Genomic DNA, 19,646 nt, shown 5'->3' with positions numbered 1-19,646 from the left:
ACTCAAAGGCAAACAATTGTCAAAAAATCGGATTTTTGACAATATAAAATCAAAAATCATTGAAAATTGTTATCAAAATTGAAATTTGTAAAGCTTTGAATACTGACAAATTTACATTTCATTTTAAAAAGCATGCATTTGATAATGTACAATAAAAATAAAAATGAAAATCTTCATAAAAACAAAATTTTTACAGAATATTGAAAAAAATTTCGTAAAAATAGTGATAATCTATAAAAGCAGTTCTTTATTTACTCTTCATCAGCCTTCTTGGTCTGTGCATGAGCCCGCATACGTTTCTTACGGCCGAGCTTCTCTGTGGTCATGACAGATGTATCGGCGTACTTGATGTTCTTCTCGGATTCCTTCCAGACAAGGAAAGCTGGTTGGTTGACGAGTTGGTTCTCAACAGAGATGTGGCGGTGGGAAACAAGTGTACGAGCATGATGAACAGAGTTAGCAAGAGCGCGCTTGTGAACTTGTGTTTGGAGACGGCGATCCATAAGATCATTGACTGTGAGAGAAAGGACATAATCGAGCTTTTGCTTGGACTCATCAAGAACACCGAGCTTTGTAAGACGGCGGAGAAGAGCTGCGCCTTCGAAGATACGCTTTGAATCGTTTTCTGGAAGTGTAAGGAGTTCACGAGCGGCGTGGCGGATCTTGGAAAGTGTATATGAAACACGCCAGATTTCACGCTTGTTCTTAAGGCCATATTCACCGACGACCTGAAGCTCCTTATGCATGCGCTCCTTTTCGTATGGACGCATTGGCTTCTTGAATGTACGAGAGAAGTTACGGCTCGACATTACCAGACAAAGGATCGAACCAAAGCCAACTTTACAAATCCCTTCAAATTTTTGGCTCAACAACTACACTGCTGCCCTAATTCATTTGGTTATAAAGACGAAATTTGCAAAAGAATTTTTCTTCTAAGTCAATCATTTTACATAAATTTTGGAAAATCATTGAAAAAGAAAATATATAGGAAAAGAGCATAACCAAACAAAAGTAGATGGCACATATTATCATTGTTTAACTGCACAACTTTAATTTAACAATCATATTTAATTCGATGGACATCGATTTCAATCAGCCTTGAAATTGTCATTTAACTTAGAGAACCTTTTCTTCAGTTGTTCAATTATTCTTTCTGATAGCATATAAATGCCAGGAGCATATATTTCGATGGGGAGGATTTAGTACTTTTTTATTGTCACTTTTCAAGTATGTATTTTTTTTTCAACAAAATTTTGAAACGTTTATATCGTCTTTTTCAGCAAAATTTGATGTCAAATCAAGATTTATCAGGCTCACAGAATCCACACTTACAATTAAAGAAATACGTTGACCGTTCTGGTGCCAAAAATCATCTTGAAGCTTTTTATGTTAGCGAAATCGCAAAAGCAGCTTACAAATTCAACAAAAAACGTCTCCAAACTACGATAACAGTTGAAGATACAGTACCATTTGCAATATGCAATAGAATGGTTCAAGATTTCTTTAAAAAACATCCAGAAATTAAACTCACAAAAGATATTATGAGAATTGAGCAAAAAGATCAAGATATAACTTTTACAAACAGAGGATCATATCGTAAATTACAATTTAAGCATGATTTTATGATTGTAAAAGAACTCCTTCAATGGAATGATACAGTTAAAGAAGAAAGAATTAGATTAGAATCTGAAAGAGAGCAAGCAGAAAAGCAAAAACAAGCTGCAGAAGATTTAAGACTACAAAATGAGGAAGAAGAAAAGCGCAGACTTAAACAACTTGAAATCGAAAAAGCTTGGAAGGAAGATCATAAAGAGAAGCAAGAAGAACCAAATGAAATAGAATACGACGAAGTTCCAGATGAAGAAGAGGAAGCTGAAAGAGAAGAAAAGAAAGAAAGGGCTAAATCAGTTAAAATCATTACAACGGAAAGAGCTGCTTCATTGGAAGGCGGAAGCTGGGGAGAACCAACAATTAGAATCATACAGAAAACGCCTGCTTCTTTACTTCCAGCTGGTTCAAGAAATCCACCTCTTTCTCGCGGTCCTAAATCTCCAAACGCCAAATCTGTGATGCAAGTTTCATTTCCAGCAGGTTCTGTTTATGGAGGATCTCGTGGAGAAGCAAGATCTGTTGCTTCTAGCACAATGCGAAGAAGAATCAAACCCCCAATCAACCAAAACCAGTAATTTACTTTCTTTGTGTTTAATTAAATGTATATTTTTGTATTTTAGATCATTAATTCTACTATTTAATTTTTAACTTAAGTTCGAGTTTACCAAGTCATTTCACTTCTTCTCCAAAGCAATTATGACTCTGATTCTTAATAGCGTATACTATCACTTTCCTATATAAAAGTGTTCTGACTATATCTGTGTCTCTAAAATCTAATACAAAGTGGAAAATATGCATTCAAAATTAATGTAATATTAGCTAATAGCACCCTTCAGTATTCCTCGCTTTAACTGTAAATTCACTTATACTTGATATATATAAATATATTCAGTCAGAAAGAGACTGATAAAATAATGATAAACACATAAATATGTGGTATCTAAATAATTATATGGTACATATGGATATCCAGTCTCAATCTTTTTTCTACTTTCTGGTAAACTATTAAAAGCTGTGTAAAAACACCAAGAATGATTTAGAAAATAAAATTTCCAATAAGAAATTCAGGAATGCTTCAGAAAGGTGTAAGTTCACTCTTAAGAACATATAATATTCTTATTTATATGCTAATATAGCAATATTCACATTTGAACATTGAATTCAATTATGGACTAAAAATGATGGCAAATCTAATTTTAAATTAAACATGGTACGCATATCAATAGTATGTGATGAATTAAAGCGTGCATATTCTATTGCAGAATGTGGTACATTCCGTATCAATATTAATGATAGAGTCATAGAAACAAAAAAGACTTCAGCAATTTGTTTTTCAGATGTAATCGAAGCAAAGTATTTTCTTAATAGATCAATCACATCATTCGAAATACATCTTGATATTATATGCCAAGATACAATCGATATTCTCTCAATCTTCATCAAAACAGGCAAACTTGAATTTGATGCAGATGAGTCCCATTATCATGACATATGTGAAATTGGCAAATGCTTCGGAAATCAACTACTCATGAAATTATATAATGAATTTGTTAAATCAGACAAATCCGTTACAAATGAAAACGTTTTTCAAAAATATGAAATTTCAGTTTTAGGAAAGGATTCAATAACAATAAATGAATGTATTATATACATTTCGTCACATTTATGCAGTTTCAATGATGATGACATTATTTCAAATTTTGCCAAAAATGGTTTTGAATTTTGTGAAAAAATTCTAAAATCAAAAGTACTCAAAATTGAAAGTGAAGACAAACTATGCTTGTTAATTTTAGCAAGATGGTCAGCTTTAAGGGCTTGTTTCTTGAACGAGGAGGTGTCCATGCCTGGTTGAAGACCTTCTTTCGTTTTTGCAATATCTGTGATTTTTTCTTGGAGAATTACGGCTGCTTTTGGTAATGCCTGCGTTCTAGTCTCTTTAAAGACTTCATCTGCATCACTTAATATGATTTCTCTGTCTTTGTAAGGAATAGAATCAGGAAGTTCAAAAATTCCTGCAGTTGAATCGACAAAACCATCAAGAACTGCTCCATAAGTGAACTCTGTAAGAAGAGGAGTAAGAATATCAGTCATACGATCAATTAAAATCAATTTGGAATAAGTTGGAGTAACATTGAATGCTGATAAGCCTATTTTAGCTCTATTCTCTTGTAAAAGATTCTGTATTTTAGGAGATATCGATCCAACTGATATAATTTGAGGAAATATTCCTGCAAGCATTTCTATTTTTGTTATTCCTCTTGCAATTGACGTCAGAGGTTCGTATTCTTCTTCTAAAAAGACTCTCCTAAAGAAATTCATCGTAGGAATAATGTAATGATATGATTCCAATGGAATTAAATCGAAATATAACTCAGTAATGGTAATAGACGATTCCATTTTTGATTTTTGAACTTCCCTTTCGCAAAGGATACCATATCTTGGGAAAATAAATATATTTCTAGTAGCATTTGGTGCGATTTTGAAAATATTTATTGCACTCTTCATGAATTCTGGTTCATTTGGGATCATTACTATCATATTTAGTGGTTCTTCTGTAAGTTGGAAATTATTTAAATATCTAATTTCTTGAAATTTATCATTGAGAAAATTTCTCGTTAAAACACGGGCTAAAACATGATTATAATACGGTGGTATTACAAGAATTGGCTTTTCTGGTATATCTCTTAGTTTATTTTGTAAATCTATCTTGCATTGGTTGCAAAAAGTCAAGAGATAAGAATCATCAATTGAAATTGAGAAAAATTCATCACTTTTTATTATGAAATCAAGTTGATTTGTTGAGTGATTTTCATATTGATGGGCATCGGATATGAATAGTTTTGCAAGACTATAATAAACAGAAATTCATCAAAAGTGACAGCTCTCAATTTTTTGACATTTGTAAATTCTAAATTGAATGAGAAAAATGAAATAATACTAAGCATAATACAATATTCTAGATTTAATTATAATTAGGAAAAAGTTAGTTTTGAGAGTACTTTTTATAGGCATATAGAATGAAATCTTCTGAAAAATAATATCACATAAACTCATATTATTTTCTAATATATAACTATTTTATATAAAAATCAAATTCAATGATCTTAAAAGCGAAGGATAAACCTCAAAATTTACGAATATAATGAGTGGGAATATAATGCTTATCTATCATAAAACCATATGAAATATCAATTTTTGCTTTACGCCTAATTTTTGACGACAATTAGCAAAAAATGTTAAATGTTAACACTCAGTCCATTTGAATATGAAAAATAAAATTGACTTTGATTAAATGTTTTTATTTATCATGCAATTCTTCTTGCGACCAAAGATTTGAATAAAATTTCAAAAAATAAGATAGCTTAAAAAATAATATACGGTAGTGTTTACTAATAGATGAATAGTATATAAATTCTATTAAAATGGATTTGATCCAAAAAATATAAAACCAAAAATAATTGTTATAATTTAAATTAAGAAGTAATTTAAAACAATTTTATTTATGATCAAATTTTATATATTTTTTTGGATCAAATCCATTTTAATAGAATTTATATACTATTCATCTATTAGTAAACACTACCGTATATTATTTTTTAAGCTATCTTATTTTTTGAAATTTTATTCAAATCTTTGGTCGCAAGAAGAATTGCATGATAAATAAAAACATTTAATCAAAGTCAATTTTATTTTTCATATTCAAATGGACTGAGTGTTAACATTTAACATTTTTTGCTAATTGTCGTCAAAAATTAGGCGTAAAGCAAAAATTGATATTTCATATGGTTTTATGATAGATAAGCATTATATTCCCACTCATTATATTCGTAAATTTTGAGGTTTATCCTTCGCTTTTAAGATCATTGAATTTGATTTTTATATAAAATAGTTATATATTAGAAAATAATATGAGTTTATGTGATATTATTTTTCAGAAGATTTCATTCTATATGCCTATGAAAAGTACTCTCAAAACTAACTTTTTCCTAATTATAATTAAATCTAGAATATTGTATTATGCTTAGTATTATTTCATTTTTCTCATTCAATTTAGAATTTACAAATGTCAAAAAATTGAGAGCTGTCACTTTTGATGAATTTCTGTTTATTACATATCTACTTTTAAATCATTGTATTCATCAGGTAATTTGATATTTTATAACCGGAATTTAATAAATTTTATGAGTGGGGGACAAACTCGCCCATTGTCACTTTTCACTAACCTTAAACTTGCAATTTTCATTATTTTTAATTAACCTTATTTCTTTCCCAATTCCTGATTTATTTTATTCACTTACTATTAAAAGTTACATTTTAATAAAATATAATGTTGCATGCTAAGATCAGTCATAATGTAAACCTCTCAATTTTATTGTCGTGGGAAGTATCTCAATTCCTTCAAAAAAATTGAAAAACTATTTAATTTTAAAAATATAATACTTTTAATTAGTTAATTAATTGGAGATATTTTTAAAAAATCACTTTTGATAATACTTTTGAGAACTTTAATTAAAAAAATATATTCAAAAATATCCAGGATATCAAGAGGGAATTGTTCCTTATGAGGTATATAGTTATGATGTATACCTCATAAGGAACAATTCCCTCCTTAAAATGAGAAAACTTGTTCGAAATTGTTTTATCATTTCGAACAAGTTTTCTCGTTTTTAATAAGAAACTAATGGCTATGAGGCACTGATTATATATTAGTGCCTCACAGCCTTTAGTTTCTAATAGATAGCTGGGAAACTTTCTCCAAATGATAAGTTATTCAGAGAAAGTTTCCCAGCTATCAAGAGGGAATTGTTCCTTATGAGGTATATAGTTATGATGTATACCTCATAAGGAACAATTCCCTCCTTAAAATCGTAGACATTTTTATACTTATGAATCAACCATTCAAAATCATATTCCTCTGAAAAGTTATTTTATTAAAAATTTAGAATTTTAATAAATATAGAGTTTGAATTTCATACAATACCTATATATTTTCAATAATGGAATTTGAAAACCATTCTCAAAAGTTCTCAGAAAACCTTTTTTTCATTAATTTTAAGAAATCTGAGTATTAAATTAGGTGATAAATTCGTTTGACACTACTTTAATTTTTAAATTCAAAAAATTATATGTGCTTCTTAAAATGACTCAAAAAATTTTTATTATAAAATAATATATAATATTAAAAATCCCACAACATTTTTTACTTTACATAATCGTACTTCCTCGACGATTAATTTCCACTCAATTTCTATCGTTGACCGAACTTAGCATGCAACAATAATAATTTATTTATAGCATTTTTTACTATACTGTAATAAAAAATTAATTATAATAAATTAAATGTTTATTAAATCAAATGTTTTCTTTGCAATAATATTTTTAATGTTGAGTAAACAATGTTGGGATCAAGTGTATCATTTTTCAGACCTTTCTGAACAGCTTCAAGCATACTGATGCATTCGACTTTTTTAAATTGTGTCATTTCTTCGAAATCTCTTGTGACTTTTTTGATAACTTTAACACTTCTCTCTGAATCCAGACCTTTAATTTGCAACTTAATCAGGAATGAAGGAACAACACTGGAATATAACTCGATGACAAGTTCATCGAGTCGAAGATTTCGCCTTTCTGGAAGTACTGGTGCTTCAAAACCTTGAAATGTGATTCCGAGATGTTGTTTGTTCCATCTCCTTCATTTCTATAGCGAAGCATCCACCTGTCAAGATGATGGCGCCACTGTTGGTCAAAGTATTCACGGGCAGCAGGTTCCTCATTTAAAATTTCTTCTAAATTGTTGTAAACTTCATCAGGATCAATTTCTTCCTCTTCAGAACCAAAGACCAATAACTTCATTAAGTTATAGAAAGTTTCGAAGTTGGAACGATCTTGAAACTTTTCAGCCTTTCTCATGACAGCGCGCAACACATGAACGCCACACCAAATGATCTGGCATAAGGGGATGGCTGTTTCAACAGCATTTGTGATTTGAGGTGCGCAGTCCATTGAAAAATAAGATGGTTCGCGATTGATGGAGCCAAAATATGCTGTGAGACAAACTTGTATATTTTCACTTGTGTCGGGCCAAACGAAAAAATACAAAAACGGAAAAACAATTGATTCCGCGAATTTGCCAGTGACGGCATAAAATGGTATGCGAGAGCGCAAGAGCTTATAAGTGGAATCAATGTGATAAGTTTGTATTTGATGTGAAAAAGCATTTGCTTCGAATGGGGCGTAATAGAAAATCATACGATCTGGCTCGTGAATAAACTAGTTAGTATGGTTATGTTGGGTACTGAGGCAATGCGTTCCACCTTACCCAAGTTAACGGTTTGACACTTCACGAAACCGTTAACGTATATTTTACAACACAAACGACAACACTAACTTAACCTTAAATATTTACAAAGCCGCCAACCACTTCACTAACGAACTCACTAATGTAAAAAATAAACGTTCTCACTATCGTTCTCACTAACGACTTCACTAATGTTCTCATAAATTTTCCTCAATATCTTCATCATCAGTGTTAACCCTATTGTAGTCATACTTGAAGCCATAAACTTTCTCTAACTTCTTAACGTACAATTTACATAACTTACCTTCGTCATCGTATGGTTTAATGATATAACTATTTCTATCTTTATACACAGTCAATGAAAAGTCAACTGGTCTCGGATGTATTTGAAAGAACATGTTATGCTCAGGAAGGAAGAATAAATGTTTAAATGTATGTTTGTTATACTGTGGAATTCGAATGAGTTGCTTTTGTTCTGTCATTTACATCCAAATAAAAATTTTCAGTAAAATAATAAAATAAACTTAAAAATTAATGATATCACCACCCTCACACGTATGAAAACATAGCACAAAAATAAATTTAGGTGAAGTGGTGAAATCTCACCTCTTTTTTCACCTGTTTTTTCACCCTAGCCGCAAAGCGGCTCTGACCCTTTGGGTCTGTTGAATTCATTGCTTTATAACTCTTCTAACTTCTTCTTAAGTTCAGCAATGTTGTCCTCATGAAGTTTAATCTTCCTTAATATACCTTCTCTATCTAATGGTTGCTTTATCTTTCTAAACTGAACTCTACCATCCTTCATAGTATGAACGTAAAAACCTTCTGGAACCGCTCCTGATTTAATGTATTCTACCAAAAATTTTTGTTTCATTGCTTCAGTGACTTTAGTCGTCATTTTACTCTAAATAAAATGTTCAAATAAAATAAAACTAACATTATTTTTTCAGTAAGGAAACGCAGGAGTTTTACGATTTATTTGAGGAGTAGGTTCTGGTTTAAATGTTGGAGTCGGTTTTGGAGTTGACTTTTGAACAGGAGTTTGTACTTTCATAGGTTCAGGAGTCATTGAAGGTGTTGTTTGTGAAGGCGTTGGTTTTGACGTTGGTTTTGGCGATGGTGTCGGAGTTTGTTCAAATTCAGCTACTTCAGTATTATTTATAACATTTGCTTTGTTTCTTTTCAACATCATTACTGCTCCTGCTGTAGCTAGCAAACCTAGTGGGAGACCATATCTTATATAAGGACTTGACCAAATGCTATTTTTGACAGGAGCTGGTGGAACACCTAACCTTGGTGAGACTGCTCTTTGCCATTGTGCAGCTCGTAAGAAATATTCAATAGGTGCTCCATAATCGTTTGGTAAAGTTTGTTTCACAGATGGTGAAGGTTCACGAGAGCTTGATGAAGAACTCATTTATAAGCTTTAAAAATAAACGTTCATCCTTTATTCCTCACTGTCGTCCGCTGCTAAGTTATAGTCGTCAAGTCTTATTATTGGTATGCCTGACTGTCTTACTTGTATTGCAAAGCAACAATCCCTCATAAATCCAATAAGTGGCTTTGGTACATTTTCTGTTGCTAGTTCAATAGGTCCTTTAACAGACAATTTGTATGTTATTGGAGCAGTAGATGTTTGACCTTGCTGGAAGCAAAAGTCCACTTCTGTTGGAAAACCACATAAGAAATGTGTGTTGTCATAGCTATCCCATTTATGTTCCACACTACCATCATCCACCAATGACCTCATAACATCTTCATTAAATCCAATCATATCATTGTTTGTATTGCAAGCGTTCGCAACCATTTCATAAAATACAGGTCCATATGATTTTTCAGGTTCTGCAGGCATATTTCCATAAGCTCCCATGGAAAGCTGAAGATATTTAAACTTAGGGTTCTCAAAATTAACATAATAGTTGTCTTTCTTTCTAAATAGTGCCCAAATACTTTTAACATTAATAGGCGTATAAGCTGCTGTAAATGTTGCACTTGAACTATCTGTATTCTTTGAGAATGAACCATCCATAGGAATCCAATCCATAACTTTAACAGGAAAACATAAAGCCTCGTTTGTATAATGTTCTACAAGTTCTGTATAAATGTTAGGGTCTAAAGAGAATGACTTTGGATGAATAAAACATTCATTAAAATCCATCTTTGTTCGAAATAGTTGCTGGGTTACAGTTGTAATAGTAACTGTTCCACTAGCTTCAGTTGCACTCGTTATCATAGTGAATGGTTCATTCCATGGAACAAATTTATTTGTCGGTGGATTTGAACCTGAAGCAAATGCAACTTTAAGAGTTGGATTGAAAGCAATGATATCATTTACAGATATAGATGTGCATTGTAAGGCGTCGCTACTGAACTTTACTTTAAGCTGAATGTTTCCTGCAAAAGCTGGAATAAATCGAATAGGTTCTAATGGAAGGAATCTTCTAACAGGAATTCTTAAACGAAGCTTAAAATCAAATGATTTTCCTGCTGTAATTGGACCACCAACAATTTGTCCTGTTCTGCATGTTCCCGAATGACTCCATACATCTTTATGTCGAGTCTTTGAAAAAACATCGACTTTCTTTATTTGTTCGGTAGTTTGTGAGTTTGAAGTTATATATGCTTCTTCTCTTGCGTTGTCTTGAGAATATACGATACGACCATTTGCAAGGATTTGATATCCAGCAACTGCATAGAAAGCGTCATCGAAACCAATCCAAAATCCTGGTGGGTTTGTTTTATTGGAACCTGAACCAATTTCTTTATCTACAATAAATTGACCTTCCATTTTATACGTAATGAATGTATTGTAAAGGTCCAACATATTTTCACCAGGAGGTGAGAGATTGAATGTTACCCATGTGTTATCTTTAGCAGTTCCAGGTTGTGATGGAATCTTTGCGTCAGAATATTTTCTATTAGTGTCACCAATTTGAACTGCATTGTCTATGATATCGAAATATGAGCGAATCTGATGAATATGCTCTGCTGGAGTAAATTCGTTTAACTGTTCGTTCTGCATGTATTTACTTCAGATAAAAATATCTATTTACTTCATTATTCTCACTCTTCTTCTTGGTATTCGTGGTGGAAGTTGTTTCTTGACATTTTCAATGAACTGTACATTCTCTTTTGTCTCGACTTCTTTCACTGGTGGGTCAGGGTTCTTTGACTCGGTTTGCTTTTCAATGAAATTCATGAACTTTGCAATAAGCTCTTGGTTCGTTATTGAAAGTACATCTGGCTTCTTTTCTTCTTGTTCTTTTGGTGGCTCAGTTTGTACAGAAGGTTTTATATGGGCTTCGCCCTTGCCATGCACCTTAATGTTGTCGCTCTCTGTATTCGCTAATGGAACCTTTCTTTTTCTTACATATATTTTACCATCTTTACTCTGACTTACATAATAGAAAGGATGTTGTATTCCTCTGGCGTCATTTAATATAATAGACTCTCGTTCTGATTTTGACAAGCTCATTTTACATCGGTTAAAGTTTTAATTTAGTTTTTTATCTACAGTCAAATGACTCAGTCAAATCCTACGGACAAGACCCAAGGGGTCATAGATGTTGAAGCATTGAAGAAAGAAATTCGTGAACAAATTTTATCCGAACTGAAGGAACAAAAACCAGAACAAAAGCCAGAGAGACCAAAGAGAAAACTTAGTGAAAAACAACTAGCTGCATTAGCTGCTGGAAGACAGAAGAACCCACGTTTGCTGGCGAAAAAAGCTAGAGAAGAAGCAAAAGCAAAGGAAGAACAAAAAGCAAAGGAAGCTGAAGCAAAGAAAGAGTAAATGGTTTATTTTTATCCAAACTAAATGTATAGACAAATACCTTTATCTGTTGCGTTCAGTAGTGAAAACCCTGACGTCAAAATAAAGGGGAACAGAGTAACGTTTAAGTTTCCAACAGACTGGATTGTGAACATAAATGAAGAGAAGTACATTGGCATAACATCTATGTATATAACACGTGCTTTCAGAAAGGTTGACTTTATACTTCAAGTCGAGATAGAAAATGACGAACAGTCTTTAAGCGCCCAAAACATTCACATATACAAATACTTTAAAGACGATACAACATTGTTGCAATGTATGATTTCATTTAATGAGATGTTCGAGAAAAAGTTCAATATTGAAGTACAAACTTTACAGCCTTTACGTGAGTTTCTTGCACAACTGAAAGAAGAAGGTAGTCAGCCACAACTTATAGACTTTCATTATGAATTTAATGAAAATGAAGATGGAACTCATGACTGTCAGTTTGATATATTCACCATTCAATGAAGTCGCTAAAAAGAAAGAAAATCCATTACGTATAAGGTTTCAAATCTCTGAACCCAATGAAGACTTCAAGAATGTTTTCAATTATGATGCAATACTTCCGAGGAAAAATGAATTTTCAAAGATTGTAACACCTGGCATTTGGGATAGAAAGCAAGCTATATTATATTCAAACTTAAGTAAGGGAGTTGAAAATGAGTTCATTGGTCATACAAGAACTTCACCACTGTCAAATCCTAAGTATTACAAGCTTACTGGCTTCAATCGTGAGTTTTGGATAGACATGTTCTCCACTCATGACCATAAGTGCCCAGTGTTCTTACCTCCAGATGGGAAAGATTGTTTATACATTGAAGCACAATTGTTAAACTCTACAATAGCTGTATTGTAAATGACCACATAGGCTTCGCCCATGCCGCTAGCGGCTTATTTTTATCACAAATGACCTCATTGCTGACAAAAATAAATGACCTCAGAACTTCAACTTACGAATAAAGCTTGTTTTAGTCGTTATTGAAAAGTTGAACTTTTCAGCAAAGCAAGGTTGACATGACTTACATAAGTCGAATGCAATCTCTTGACCATCATAAAGTGCTTTGTAAAGTTTCATTAAACTGAACTCAGAGTCTTTGTCATATGTTCCAACAGGTATGTGAATGTTCTTATCTTCATTGTAATAGCATTGTATAGCTTCAGGAAACATTTCATTAGCGGTTAAAGCAATAACATCTTGCTTCACGCCTTTCATTCTGCAGTGAAATGCAACTTCATTTAAATCATTCGTGAGTAAGTCTATGTAGGTCTTCTTTCCACAGAAAATACTTTTATAAGCTAAACTTTGTTTTCCAGGTGTTATTTCTGCAAAGTCGCTATGAAATTGACCAAGGTTCTTTCCTATAAGTTCTCTACCGTATCTCTTCTTAAACTCTGCTGCAAGCTTTGGGATGTCTTCATTATATAAGTGCATACTGTCGGTATCCTGGTAAAATATTTGAAGACCCATGTCCTCTGCAGTACAGAATACTTCATTCATAATACGTTTTGACATAGACAGAATATTAACACCAAGTGGACAGAAGTTAAAGTGTCTGCAAATGCTTTTCGTTAGCTTGAAAATAGTTTTATCTGAACCATCCAAACCTTCGAACTTCACTATATGGTTGTAATTTCTTATAGCATATCTTATAGCATCTTTGTCATCTACTATGGTTATTTTTGACTCAATAGGAGATAGAATAGTTTTGCCATAAATGCTGTTCAGAATGAGTTTTATAATTTCTTGTAAGGGGTTTTCTTCTTTCTTATACTTTAACCTTAACTCAAACAACTTCTTTACTTCATCTCTTATTCTCATATCTCTGTTTCCATCGTAATAGTATCCTTGCAACACTTCACATTTGACACCTTGATATTTTATGAGGTCTTGTAATGTTATATGGTCAACATACATGAGACAGCAAGTGTTTGAACTTCTTGGAACGTTAAGTTCTGGATTTAGTTCAGGGTCGCAAACTATTAAATGAAAGTGTCTGGGTATACCAATCTCTGTTATCTTAATGAGAACAAAGAAGCCAGACATAAACTTTTCACCAATGGGTTCCTTTTGGTCATCATCGAATAAATGTCTCATGAGATACTCTGTGTTTAACATTTCTTCCTTCAATACTTTTGGAATACCTTCTAAAGTATAAAGTCTTGCTATAGCTGAAGGATATAATGAAACAGTGTCGAAGTCAGCAATGAGTTTCTTTTTGCTCTTTTGTTTCATGTTATCTGACAACATACATCTTCCACCTTGAATGCATCTCGAAATAAATTCTCTTGGTTTATTTGAGAGGTCATAAAGATTTCCATTCGGGAAGTATACTCTGTTCTCAAACAATTTGTTAGCAATTGAACAAATACTAACGTAGTCATAAACGTTTAAATCAAACTCTTTCAATAAGTCATTGCGGAACTTTACAAAACCTTCTCTTAAAATTCTTACATCTTGTTTGCAGTAAAACGTGCTATATTTTTCTAAGTCGAAGTGGTTCTCATCTATTCTGCAACCTTTGATGGAATCTATGTTTTTCATAAATGTATCTGCATCCCGGATAAACTTACATGCTTCAGAAATGACACCAGTTCTGTTGTCATTTGCTAACAAAACACTGCTGTAGTAGTTATATGGAAATACTTCTTTCGGTCCTGTTTGTAAGTTAAACATAGCAGGAAATAGTTTAAGCTTCTTATTTATAACACTGTAAGAGTCTTTTATAATAATTGCCCGTCCTTTATATAAACCAGTTATTTGCATTGTTCGTGAACCTTTAATGATGGGAGTTCCTTTCACTTCTGTCATGTGTCTTAAGATGAAGTTTATGTCATAACTGAGGTTGTGAAAATATATTAAACTCTTGTCAGGGAGTCTTTCCAAAAATTCTGTTGCACAGTTTTGACCCCAAATGCTTTCACTCACTGAACCATCTTCACTGTCATAACAGATGTTAAAAGCTTTATGAAAGCCATCCGTACTACACTCAAAGTCAGCAAAGAAAACGTGCTCAGGAATGAATTTACATTTAGCTTTATTTACTTCTTTTGACTCTGCTTTCTTCTTCAGTTGTACACAATACTTTGGAGCATATGTCAAATCTTTAAATGGTGCAAGGTTCTGTTTATATAAGTCAGTAGTATATGTGAAAAGTTCTCCATAAGAAATAGGTTCGAAATATTTGCACTCCCACAATGTTTTCATAACATCCCATAACGGTGTTGTTCTATCATAACGAACTACATATTTATCTTCTCTCTTTGTATAAATCTTCATCTGTTTCTCAATGTTCATTCCACCACAAGCTTTGAGAATTTCTTTATAGTTTCGAATGAAGTATGTTGTCATTGGAAGTCTTTCATTTAGCATGTAGTGGTCTTCAACAAGAAGTAAGTCAATAGTTCTAACAGTTTCGCATTCTTTTGGTATATATCTCTTTATTTCATTATGTCTTGAGTCATTGAAATAACCAATGGTAACATTAAATGCTATACCTGTTGCGTCAGAAATTTCTTGTACTTTACTTTGAGGAAAGTCTCTAACACGAATGACTTCTCTCATGTGGTCAATAGTTTCTTCATTTACTCCAGCCTGAATGCAAGCATAAACGAAACAATTGTCCTCTGTCATAAGTATTGCAGTTCTTTTGTTCAGTTCATTGAAGATTTGGTAGCGTTCAAGATTTATAGGTAATGTGCAAAGATACTTCCATAACTGACCGCTTCTCTTCTTATAAAACTTCTTTCACCATTATCTTTCCAAAAGCTTTCTATAAGTGCTGGGTTTCCTGTTTGCTTAAGAGCTTCCAAAATGGCTTTCTGGTCATTTGTCAGTGTGCTTTCATCTCTATATGGTCTCTTTTTTGGTTTGCCTTTCTTTACATCTGACATCGTTAAGCCTTCATATTCTGTTAAATCATACATCTTTATTTCAGTAAGATTCTTTATGTTTGTCAAGAAGAAGTCATAGTGCATTTCAACAATACCTGCAGCATTTGCTTCTATCTCTGATATAAAGTTCTCCTTCAAGAGCTGATGTAGTAATGTTCCAATATTATTGAGGTTTAACGTAGAACATTCATACTTTCCACCAAGTTTATAACATACCATCCATCTTTGTTGCGAGTTTATTTTAATTTTCTCTAAGAGTCTCATGAAAACCTTACCGAAATGTTTGTGTAAATATTCTCTGTTTTGGTTCATCTAAAGCTTCGATGTTAAAGTCAATGAGTCTATTGCCTGACTTCACATTCTCTTCCTATTCTCTTCATCTTTCTTTAACCATCTCTCACCTTCTTTTGGTTTGTCGTCAATGGAACGAATGACATCGTTAGCTTTGCGAACTTGTTCTATAGCACTTTTAAACATCTCTCTTCTCTGTTGTTTCAGTGTGTCGTCTCTTCTTCTTGTTTCACCAACGTTTGCATTTGTTATGTCAAACATCTCTTGACGAACATCATGCGAAAGAGCTTTACGAGTATGACCAACGTTCGCATTTGTTATGTCAAACATTTCTCTTCTTACTTCATGAGGTACTGAACGTCTATGATATAAGTCAATAGCAATGTCATTTAAAGGAAATGCTCTTGCATGGACTTCGTCCTCGCCGCGTTGCGGCTTTATGAACTCATGAATTCTATCATAACTTATTGCACCATTGTAGTCTTTAATGAAGTCAGCGAGTGCTTTTTTGTTTGTCGCGTAATGTTTTGCAACATCTATATTAGCTTCTGTAAGAAGTTGTTTTATTTCCGAGTGTTCTAACTTAGACAACTTCCGATACATCTTTAGTAGGAAATAAAAAAATATTTTTTGAAAAAATTAGATTAGATTTTTTTAAGTTATTTTTCAAAATAATTTAAATTTTTATTTTAATGAAACACATGCAAGATTGCAAGTTCTTTTCATACAATGCTCTCGCTACTGCCATCAAGAATGAGTTCAATAATGCTTCAAACGTTAATGTTATCTTTAACAAGAAGTTTGTGAAAGAATCTAAGTTCGGTCAGTATGTCAGACCATTAGCTATTGTCATTGACCGCAAACGTTATACTTCACAAGAGTTAGCAGTAGTTTTGAAACAAAAGGGTTTCTTCGTGAATGTCAAAGATACTCATTATACTGTTATAAAGAACTCCAACATTGACTTCTTCAGTATTGCTATGAATCTTTCCGAACAGAAAGAATATAAGAAGGGTGAAATAAATGTGAAATATTATCCTTCATCTCTGAAGACAATAACGAACAAAGATGTTATACAAAAGTTCTTACCAAAGGTTGAAGAAGCTTCTATTGACATTGACGAAGGAAGTGAAATGGTTGAAGAAATTGACCCTGAAGCTATTTAACCAAAAATATATTTTTGGTGAAGAGGTGAGATTTCACCTGTTTTTTCACCTCATTCTCTCTTCGTTAATGTTGTCGTGACTTCTTCGTTAATGTTGTCGTGACTTCATTCTTCCTCTTTGAAGTTATCGAAATATTCTGTTATTTTTTCCTTCAGTAATGGTAAGTCTTCTTTGAAGGTAAGTATTGTGCAACCTTTGATGTCATAGTGTGTTTGAGGAAGAGTATTTTTGACAATTTCTTTTATTTGCTCATTCGGTGTCATTGAAATCGGTAAGTTTTCACGATAGAACCAGTTTCTGTCAGATTTATATATTTTAGCAAGGTCGTAAAAGCTTTTGTTGTTTCTTCTGACTAAATGCAACATAACCATATCTCTGTCTTCTTCATTCTCCAACTCTTCAGTATAAATCATATACTTATAGTTCTTTTCCTTTCCTTTTGGTACTGAACGCGGTATTCTTTTCTGTATGCTTTTGTCTTTGGATTCAATGACTTCATCTTTTGCTTGAAGTTTCTTTTCCATCTCTCCACGTTCTTGTCTGTGAAGTTCGTCAAGAAGTTTGTAAATATTCCAAGCATAACGTGGTGAAGCCCACATTGCAACTGCATTTACTAAAAGTCTATGAACATAATATCCTCTCAAACCGTTTGGCAATTTTTCACGGTTTTCATAGAGTTTTGGCGACTGGGATTTTTTACCTACTCGCTGTTCTTCACTGTTTTCAGAAAAAAGTACGTCTCGCTGTGCTTCACTTAATAGTTCTATGGTGCTTTGGTTCCTAAACCAGTCTTTAGGAAGCTTAGTATCTGGAGCAAAACAAGCCGTCAAAATACTTTGCATTTGGTACATGTCGTCTTTGACAGAACGAATGAGTCTCAATTGTTTGTTATACTGTATGTATTCGTATTCTTCATTTATGACTTCATGAACGATAGCAGTTGTTGTGTTCTCTAATGTTGACATATCTGTCTTTACATACAGGATAAAAAAATAAATAAAATAAAAACTAACTTTATTTTTTTTGAGATAAACACTATTTCTTCACAACATTAAATTTTATCCTGTATGAAATGACTTTAAAAAGATTATTGACTGACTTCGAATACTATCTCATTGACGCACTGACAGACCCTCAAAACTGTGTTGAAAGTTCTTTAAGCTTTAAGATTGAAGGTACGACGCATTTTGTCTTCACTTACGTATTGAAAGAATATGACCGTTATCATAACGAAGTGAATCAAACACTAATAAAATTTGTAGATAAAAAATTGGTTAACAATGAATATTTTAAACGTGAAGACCCAAACACTGCTGGAGATGATGAAGAATACAGACAAGTTATTGAAAAAAATAACGCAAGATTAGATGCAATAGAAAAGAAGTTTAATGAATGTCTTACAAACACGTATGAATATCTTATGCAGTGGGAAGCCAGATGGAAATAAATTTACGTCAAATATGCAATTTATAAAATCTTATGTCGACAGGCTACGTAGCACAGTGGTCTAAGGTGGTGTTATGGAGGGGTCAGGGTCTGTGGTTCGAACCGCGACAGCGCCGTATTTTCTTATTTTCTTTATTTGTCTTGTTTGTCGTGAATAAAAAGTGTCATAAAAGTGCTCTATCTTCCACGGGAATAAATAAAAAATTTACTTTATTTCTTCTTTATTTCTTTGTTCCCGTGGAAGAAGGGTTTTTGCCGTTTTTTCTCAGCCGAAATCAACGATTTTTTCATTTTTGGAATCCTTAGCAAATGAGGAATCTTTTCTCTCGTGGAAGCTTTGACCAAAAATATAATTTAGGTGAAGAGGTGAGATTTCACCTCTTTTTTCACCTAATTTTTCACCCTCATGACTTTGTCATAACTTCTTCGTAAATGCTTTGTCATAACTTCTTCGTAAATGCTTTGTCATAACTTCTTCGTAAATGCTTTGTCATAACTTCTTCGTAAATGCCTTGTCAAGATTTCATCGTAAATGCTTTGTCATGACTTCTTCGTAAATGAGTGTAAATGACCAAAAATATAATTTAGGTGAAGAGGTGAGATTTCACCTCTTTTTTCACCTAATTTTTCACCTCTTTTTTTCACAAGCGTTTTACATGAATTGTACGATGTATATTTGAAATCCTAAACAGTTTTGTAGCTTCTATTTCTTCGCTGAGGATATCAAAAGTTTTAACAATGCCGAAAGTCTCTTTATATTTCTTCTTGACGTCAGATAGAAGGAAATCTTCTACTGTTGGATAGTTTTTGTTCAGAAATGCTAACATGTCCATTTTATCTTCTGCTGGCTTTTCTGCTTCTTTCTTTAAGTCTGCATAGTCGTTTCGCATTCTTTCTATCTCTTTGACGGAGTAGTTATATTTCCTTATTGCTGCTTTACATTTTGAACATTGTGGGTTCATTTTTGCATTATACATTGAAATTTGACCTGCTAGAACAACTAAAGCGTCAATTGCTCTCTTCATCTCAAACATAGCGGGTCTTAGTTGTTCGTTCCATACTTTGCCTCTTCTATCTTTATCTCTTATTTCCCAAACACATTCAGCAACTAACGAAACAAAGTTGT

The 19,646-nt window shown here is 32.7% G+C and overlaps 11 protein-coding genes and 2 pseudogenes across 13 annotated transcripts, besides 9 other annotated features; 4 read left to right on the top strand and 9 right to left on the bottom strand.

Moving 5' to 3' along the window:
- Window positions 1-202: 202 nt before the first annotated feature.
- On the bottom strand, window positions 203-870 carry TVAGG3_0275370 (Chain J Uncharacterized Ribosomal Protein; the record flags this gene model as incomplete). The annotated part of the gene is made up of 1 exon (XM_001327709.2): window positions 252-809. The coding sequence occupies one exon, from the start codon at window positions 807-809 to the stop codon at window positions 252-254; it is 558 nt and encodes a 185-aa protein (XP_001327744.1).
- Window positions 871-945: 75 nt separating this feature from the next.
- On the top strand, window positions 946-2,583 carry TVAGG3_0275360 (uncharacterized protein; the record flags this gene model as incomplete). Its single annotated transcript, XM_001327708.1, has 1 exon — window positions 1,290-2,186. One exon carries the CDS (start codon window positions 1,290-1,292, stop codon window positions 2,184-2,186), a length of 897 nt encoding a protein of 298 aa, XP_001327743.1.
- A 278-nt stretch (window positions 2,584-2,861) lies between these two features.
- Window positions 2,862-4,349, bottom strand: TVAGG3_0275350 (vesicle docking involved in exocytosis; the record flags this gene model as incomplete). The annotated part of the gene is made up of 1 exon (XM_001327707.1): window positions 3,199-3,930. The coding sequence occupies one exon, from the start codon at window positions 3,928-3,930 to the stop codon at window positions 3,199-3,201; it is 732 nt and encodes a 243-aa protein (XP_001327742.1).
- A 113-nt stretch (window positions 4,350-4,462) lies between these two features.
- Window positions 4,463-4,499: a mobile genetic element.
- Window positions 4,463-4,499: a terminal%2Cinverted (terminal inverted repeat of Banshee-A3 transposon ID:TVAGG3_0275340).
- Window positions 4,500-5,685: 1,186 nt separating this feature from the next.
- Window positions 5,686-5,722: a mobile genetic element.
- Window positions 5,686-5,722: a terminal%2Cinverted (terminal inverted repeat of Banshee-A3 transposon ID:TVAGG3_0275330).
- Window positions 5,723-5,794: 72 nt separating this feature from the next.
- Window positions 5,795-5,827: a terminal%2Cinverted (terminal inverted repeat of MuDR-5_TvMULE4 transposon ID:TVAGG3_0275320).
- Window positions 5,795-5,940: a mobile genetic element.
- Window positions 5,941-6,888: 948 nt separating this feature from the next.
- Window positions 6,889-7,883: a mobile genetic element.
- Window positions 7,884-8,532: a terminal%2Cinverted (terminal inverted repeat of Maverick-1C transposon ID:TVAGG3_0275120).
- Window positions 7,884-19,646: part of a mobile genetic element that runs on past the window's edge.
- Window positions 8,856-9,326, bottom strand: TVAGG3_0275300 (repellent protein 1 family; the record flags this gene model as incomplete). Its single annotated transcript, XM_051228709.1, has 1 exon — window positions 8,856-9,326. The coding sequence occupies one exon, from the start codon at window positions 9,324-9,326 to the stop codon at window positions 8,856-8,858; it is 471 nt and encodes a 156-aa protein (XP_051098439.1).
- Window positions 9,357-9,591, bottom strand: TVAGG3_0275290 (annotated as a pseudogene). The gene has a single exon. A coding segment is annotated over exon 1 (235 nt).
- TVAGG3_0275280 (uncharacterized protein) lies at window positions 10,959-11,384 on the bottom strand (the record flags this gene model as incomplete). The annotated part of the gene is made up of 1 exon (XM_051228708.1): window positions 10,959-11,384. One exon carries the CDS (start codon window positions 11,382-11,384, stop codon window positions 10,959-10,961), a length of 426 nt encoding a protein of 141 aa, XP_051098438.1.
- On the top strand, window positions 11,430-11,702 carry TVAGG3_0275270 (uncharacterized protein; the record flags this gene model as incomplete). The annotated part of the gene is made up of 1 exon (XM_051228707.1): window positions 11,430-11,702. One exon carries the CDS (start codon window positions 11,430-11,432, stop codon window positions 11,700-11,702), a length of 273 nt encoding a protein of 90 aa, XP_051098437.1.
- On the bottom strand, window positions 12,664-15,145 carry TVAGG3_0275260 (annotated as a pseudogene). The gene has a single exon. A coding segment is annotated over exon 1 (2,482 nt).
- Window positions 16,019-16,511, bottom strand: TVAGG3_0275250 (organellar and viral DNA polymerase type B; the record flags this gene model as incomplete). Its single annotated transcript, XM_051228706.1, has 1 exon — window positions 16,019-16,511. A coding segment is annotated over one exon (493 nt), but the record flags the coding sequence as incomplete, so codon positions are not given.
- On the top strand, window positions 16,601-17,074 carry TVAGG3_0275240 (uncharacterized protein; the record flags this gene model as incomplete). The annotated part of the gene is made up of 1 exon (XM_051228705.1): window positions 16,601-17,074. The coding sequence occupies one exon, from the start codon at window positions 16,601-16,603 to the stop codon at window positions 17,072-17,074; it is 474 nt and encodes a 157-aa protein (XP_051098435.1).
- Window positions 17,570-18,039, bottom strand: TVAGG3_0275230 (KilA, N-terminal/APSES-type HTH, DNA-binding family; the record flags this gene model as incomplete). Its single annotated transcript, XM_051228704.1, has 1 exon — window positions 17,570-18,039. A coding segment is annotated over one exon (470 nt), but the record flags the coding sequence as incomplete, so codon positions are not given.
- TVAGG3_0275220 (uncharacterized protein) lies at window positions 18,147-18,521 on the top strand (the record flags this gene model as incomplete). The annotated part of the gene is made up of 1 exon (XM_051228703.1): window positions 18,147-18,521. The coding sequence occupies one exon, from the start codon at window positions 18,147-18,149 to the stop codon at window positions 18,519-18,521; it is 375 nt and encodes a 124-aa protein (XP_051098433.1).
- TVAGG3_0275210 (organellar and viral DNA polymerase type B) lies at window positions 19,162-19,410 on the bottom strand (the record flags this gene model as incomplete). The annotated part of the gene is made up of 1 exon (XM_051228702.1): window positions 19,162-19,410. The coding sequence occupies one exon, from the start codon at window positions 19,408-19,410 to the stop codon at window positions 19,162-19,164; it is 249 nt and encodes an 82-aa protein (XP_051098432.1).

The sequence above is a fragment of the Trichomonas vaginalis genome, chromosome V (assembly GCF_026262505.1).
Source record: "Trichomonas vaginalis G3 chromosome V, whole genome shotgun sequence".
Taxonomy (NCBI): Eukaryota; Parabasalia; order Trichomonadida; family Trichomonadidae; genus Trichomonas; species Trichomonas vaginalis.
The sequence above is the reverse complement of the archived record's forward strand: the minus strand, read 5'-3'. Positions and strand labels throughout refer to the sequence as shown.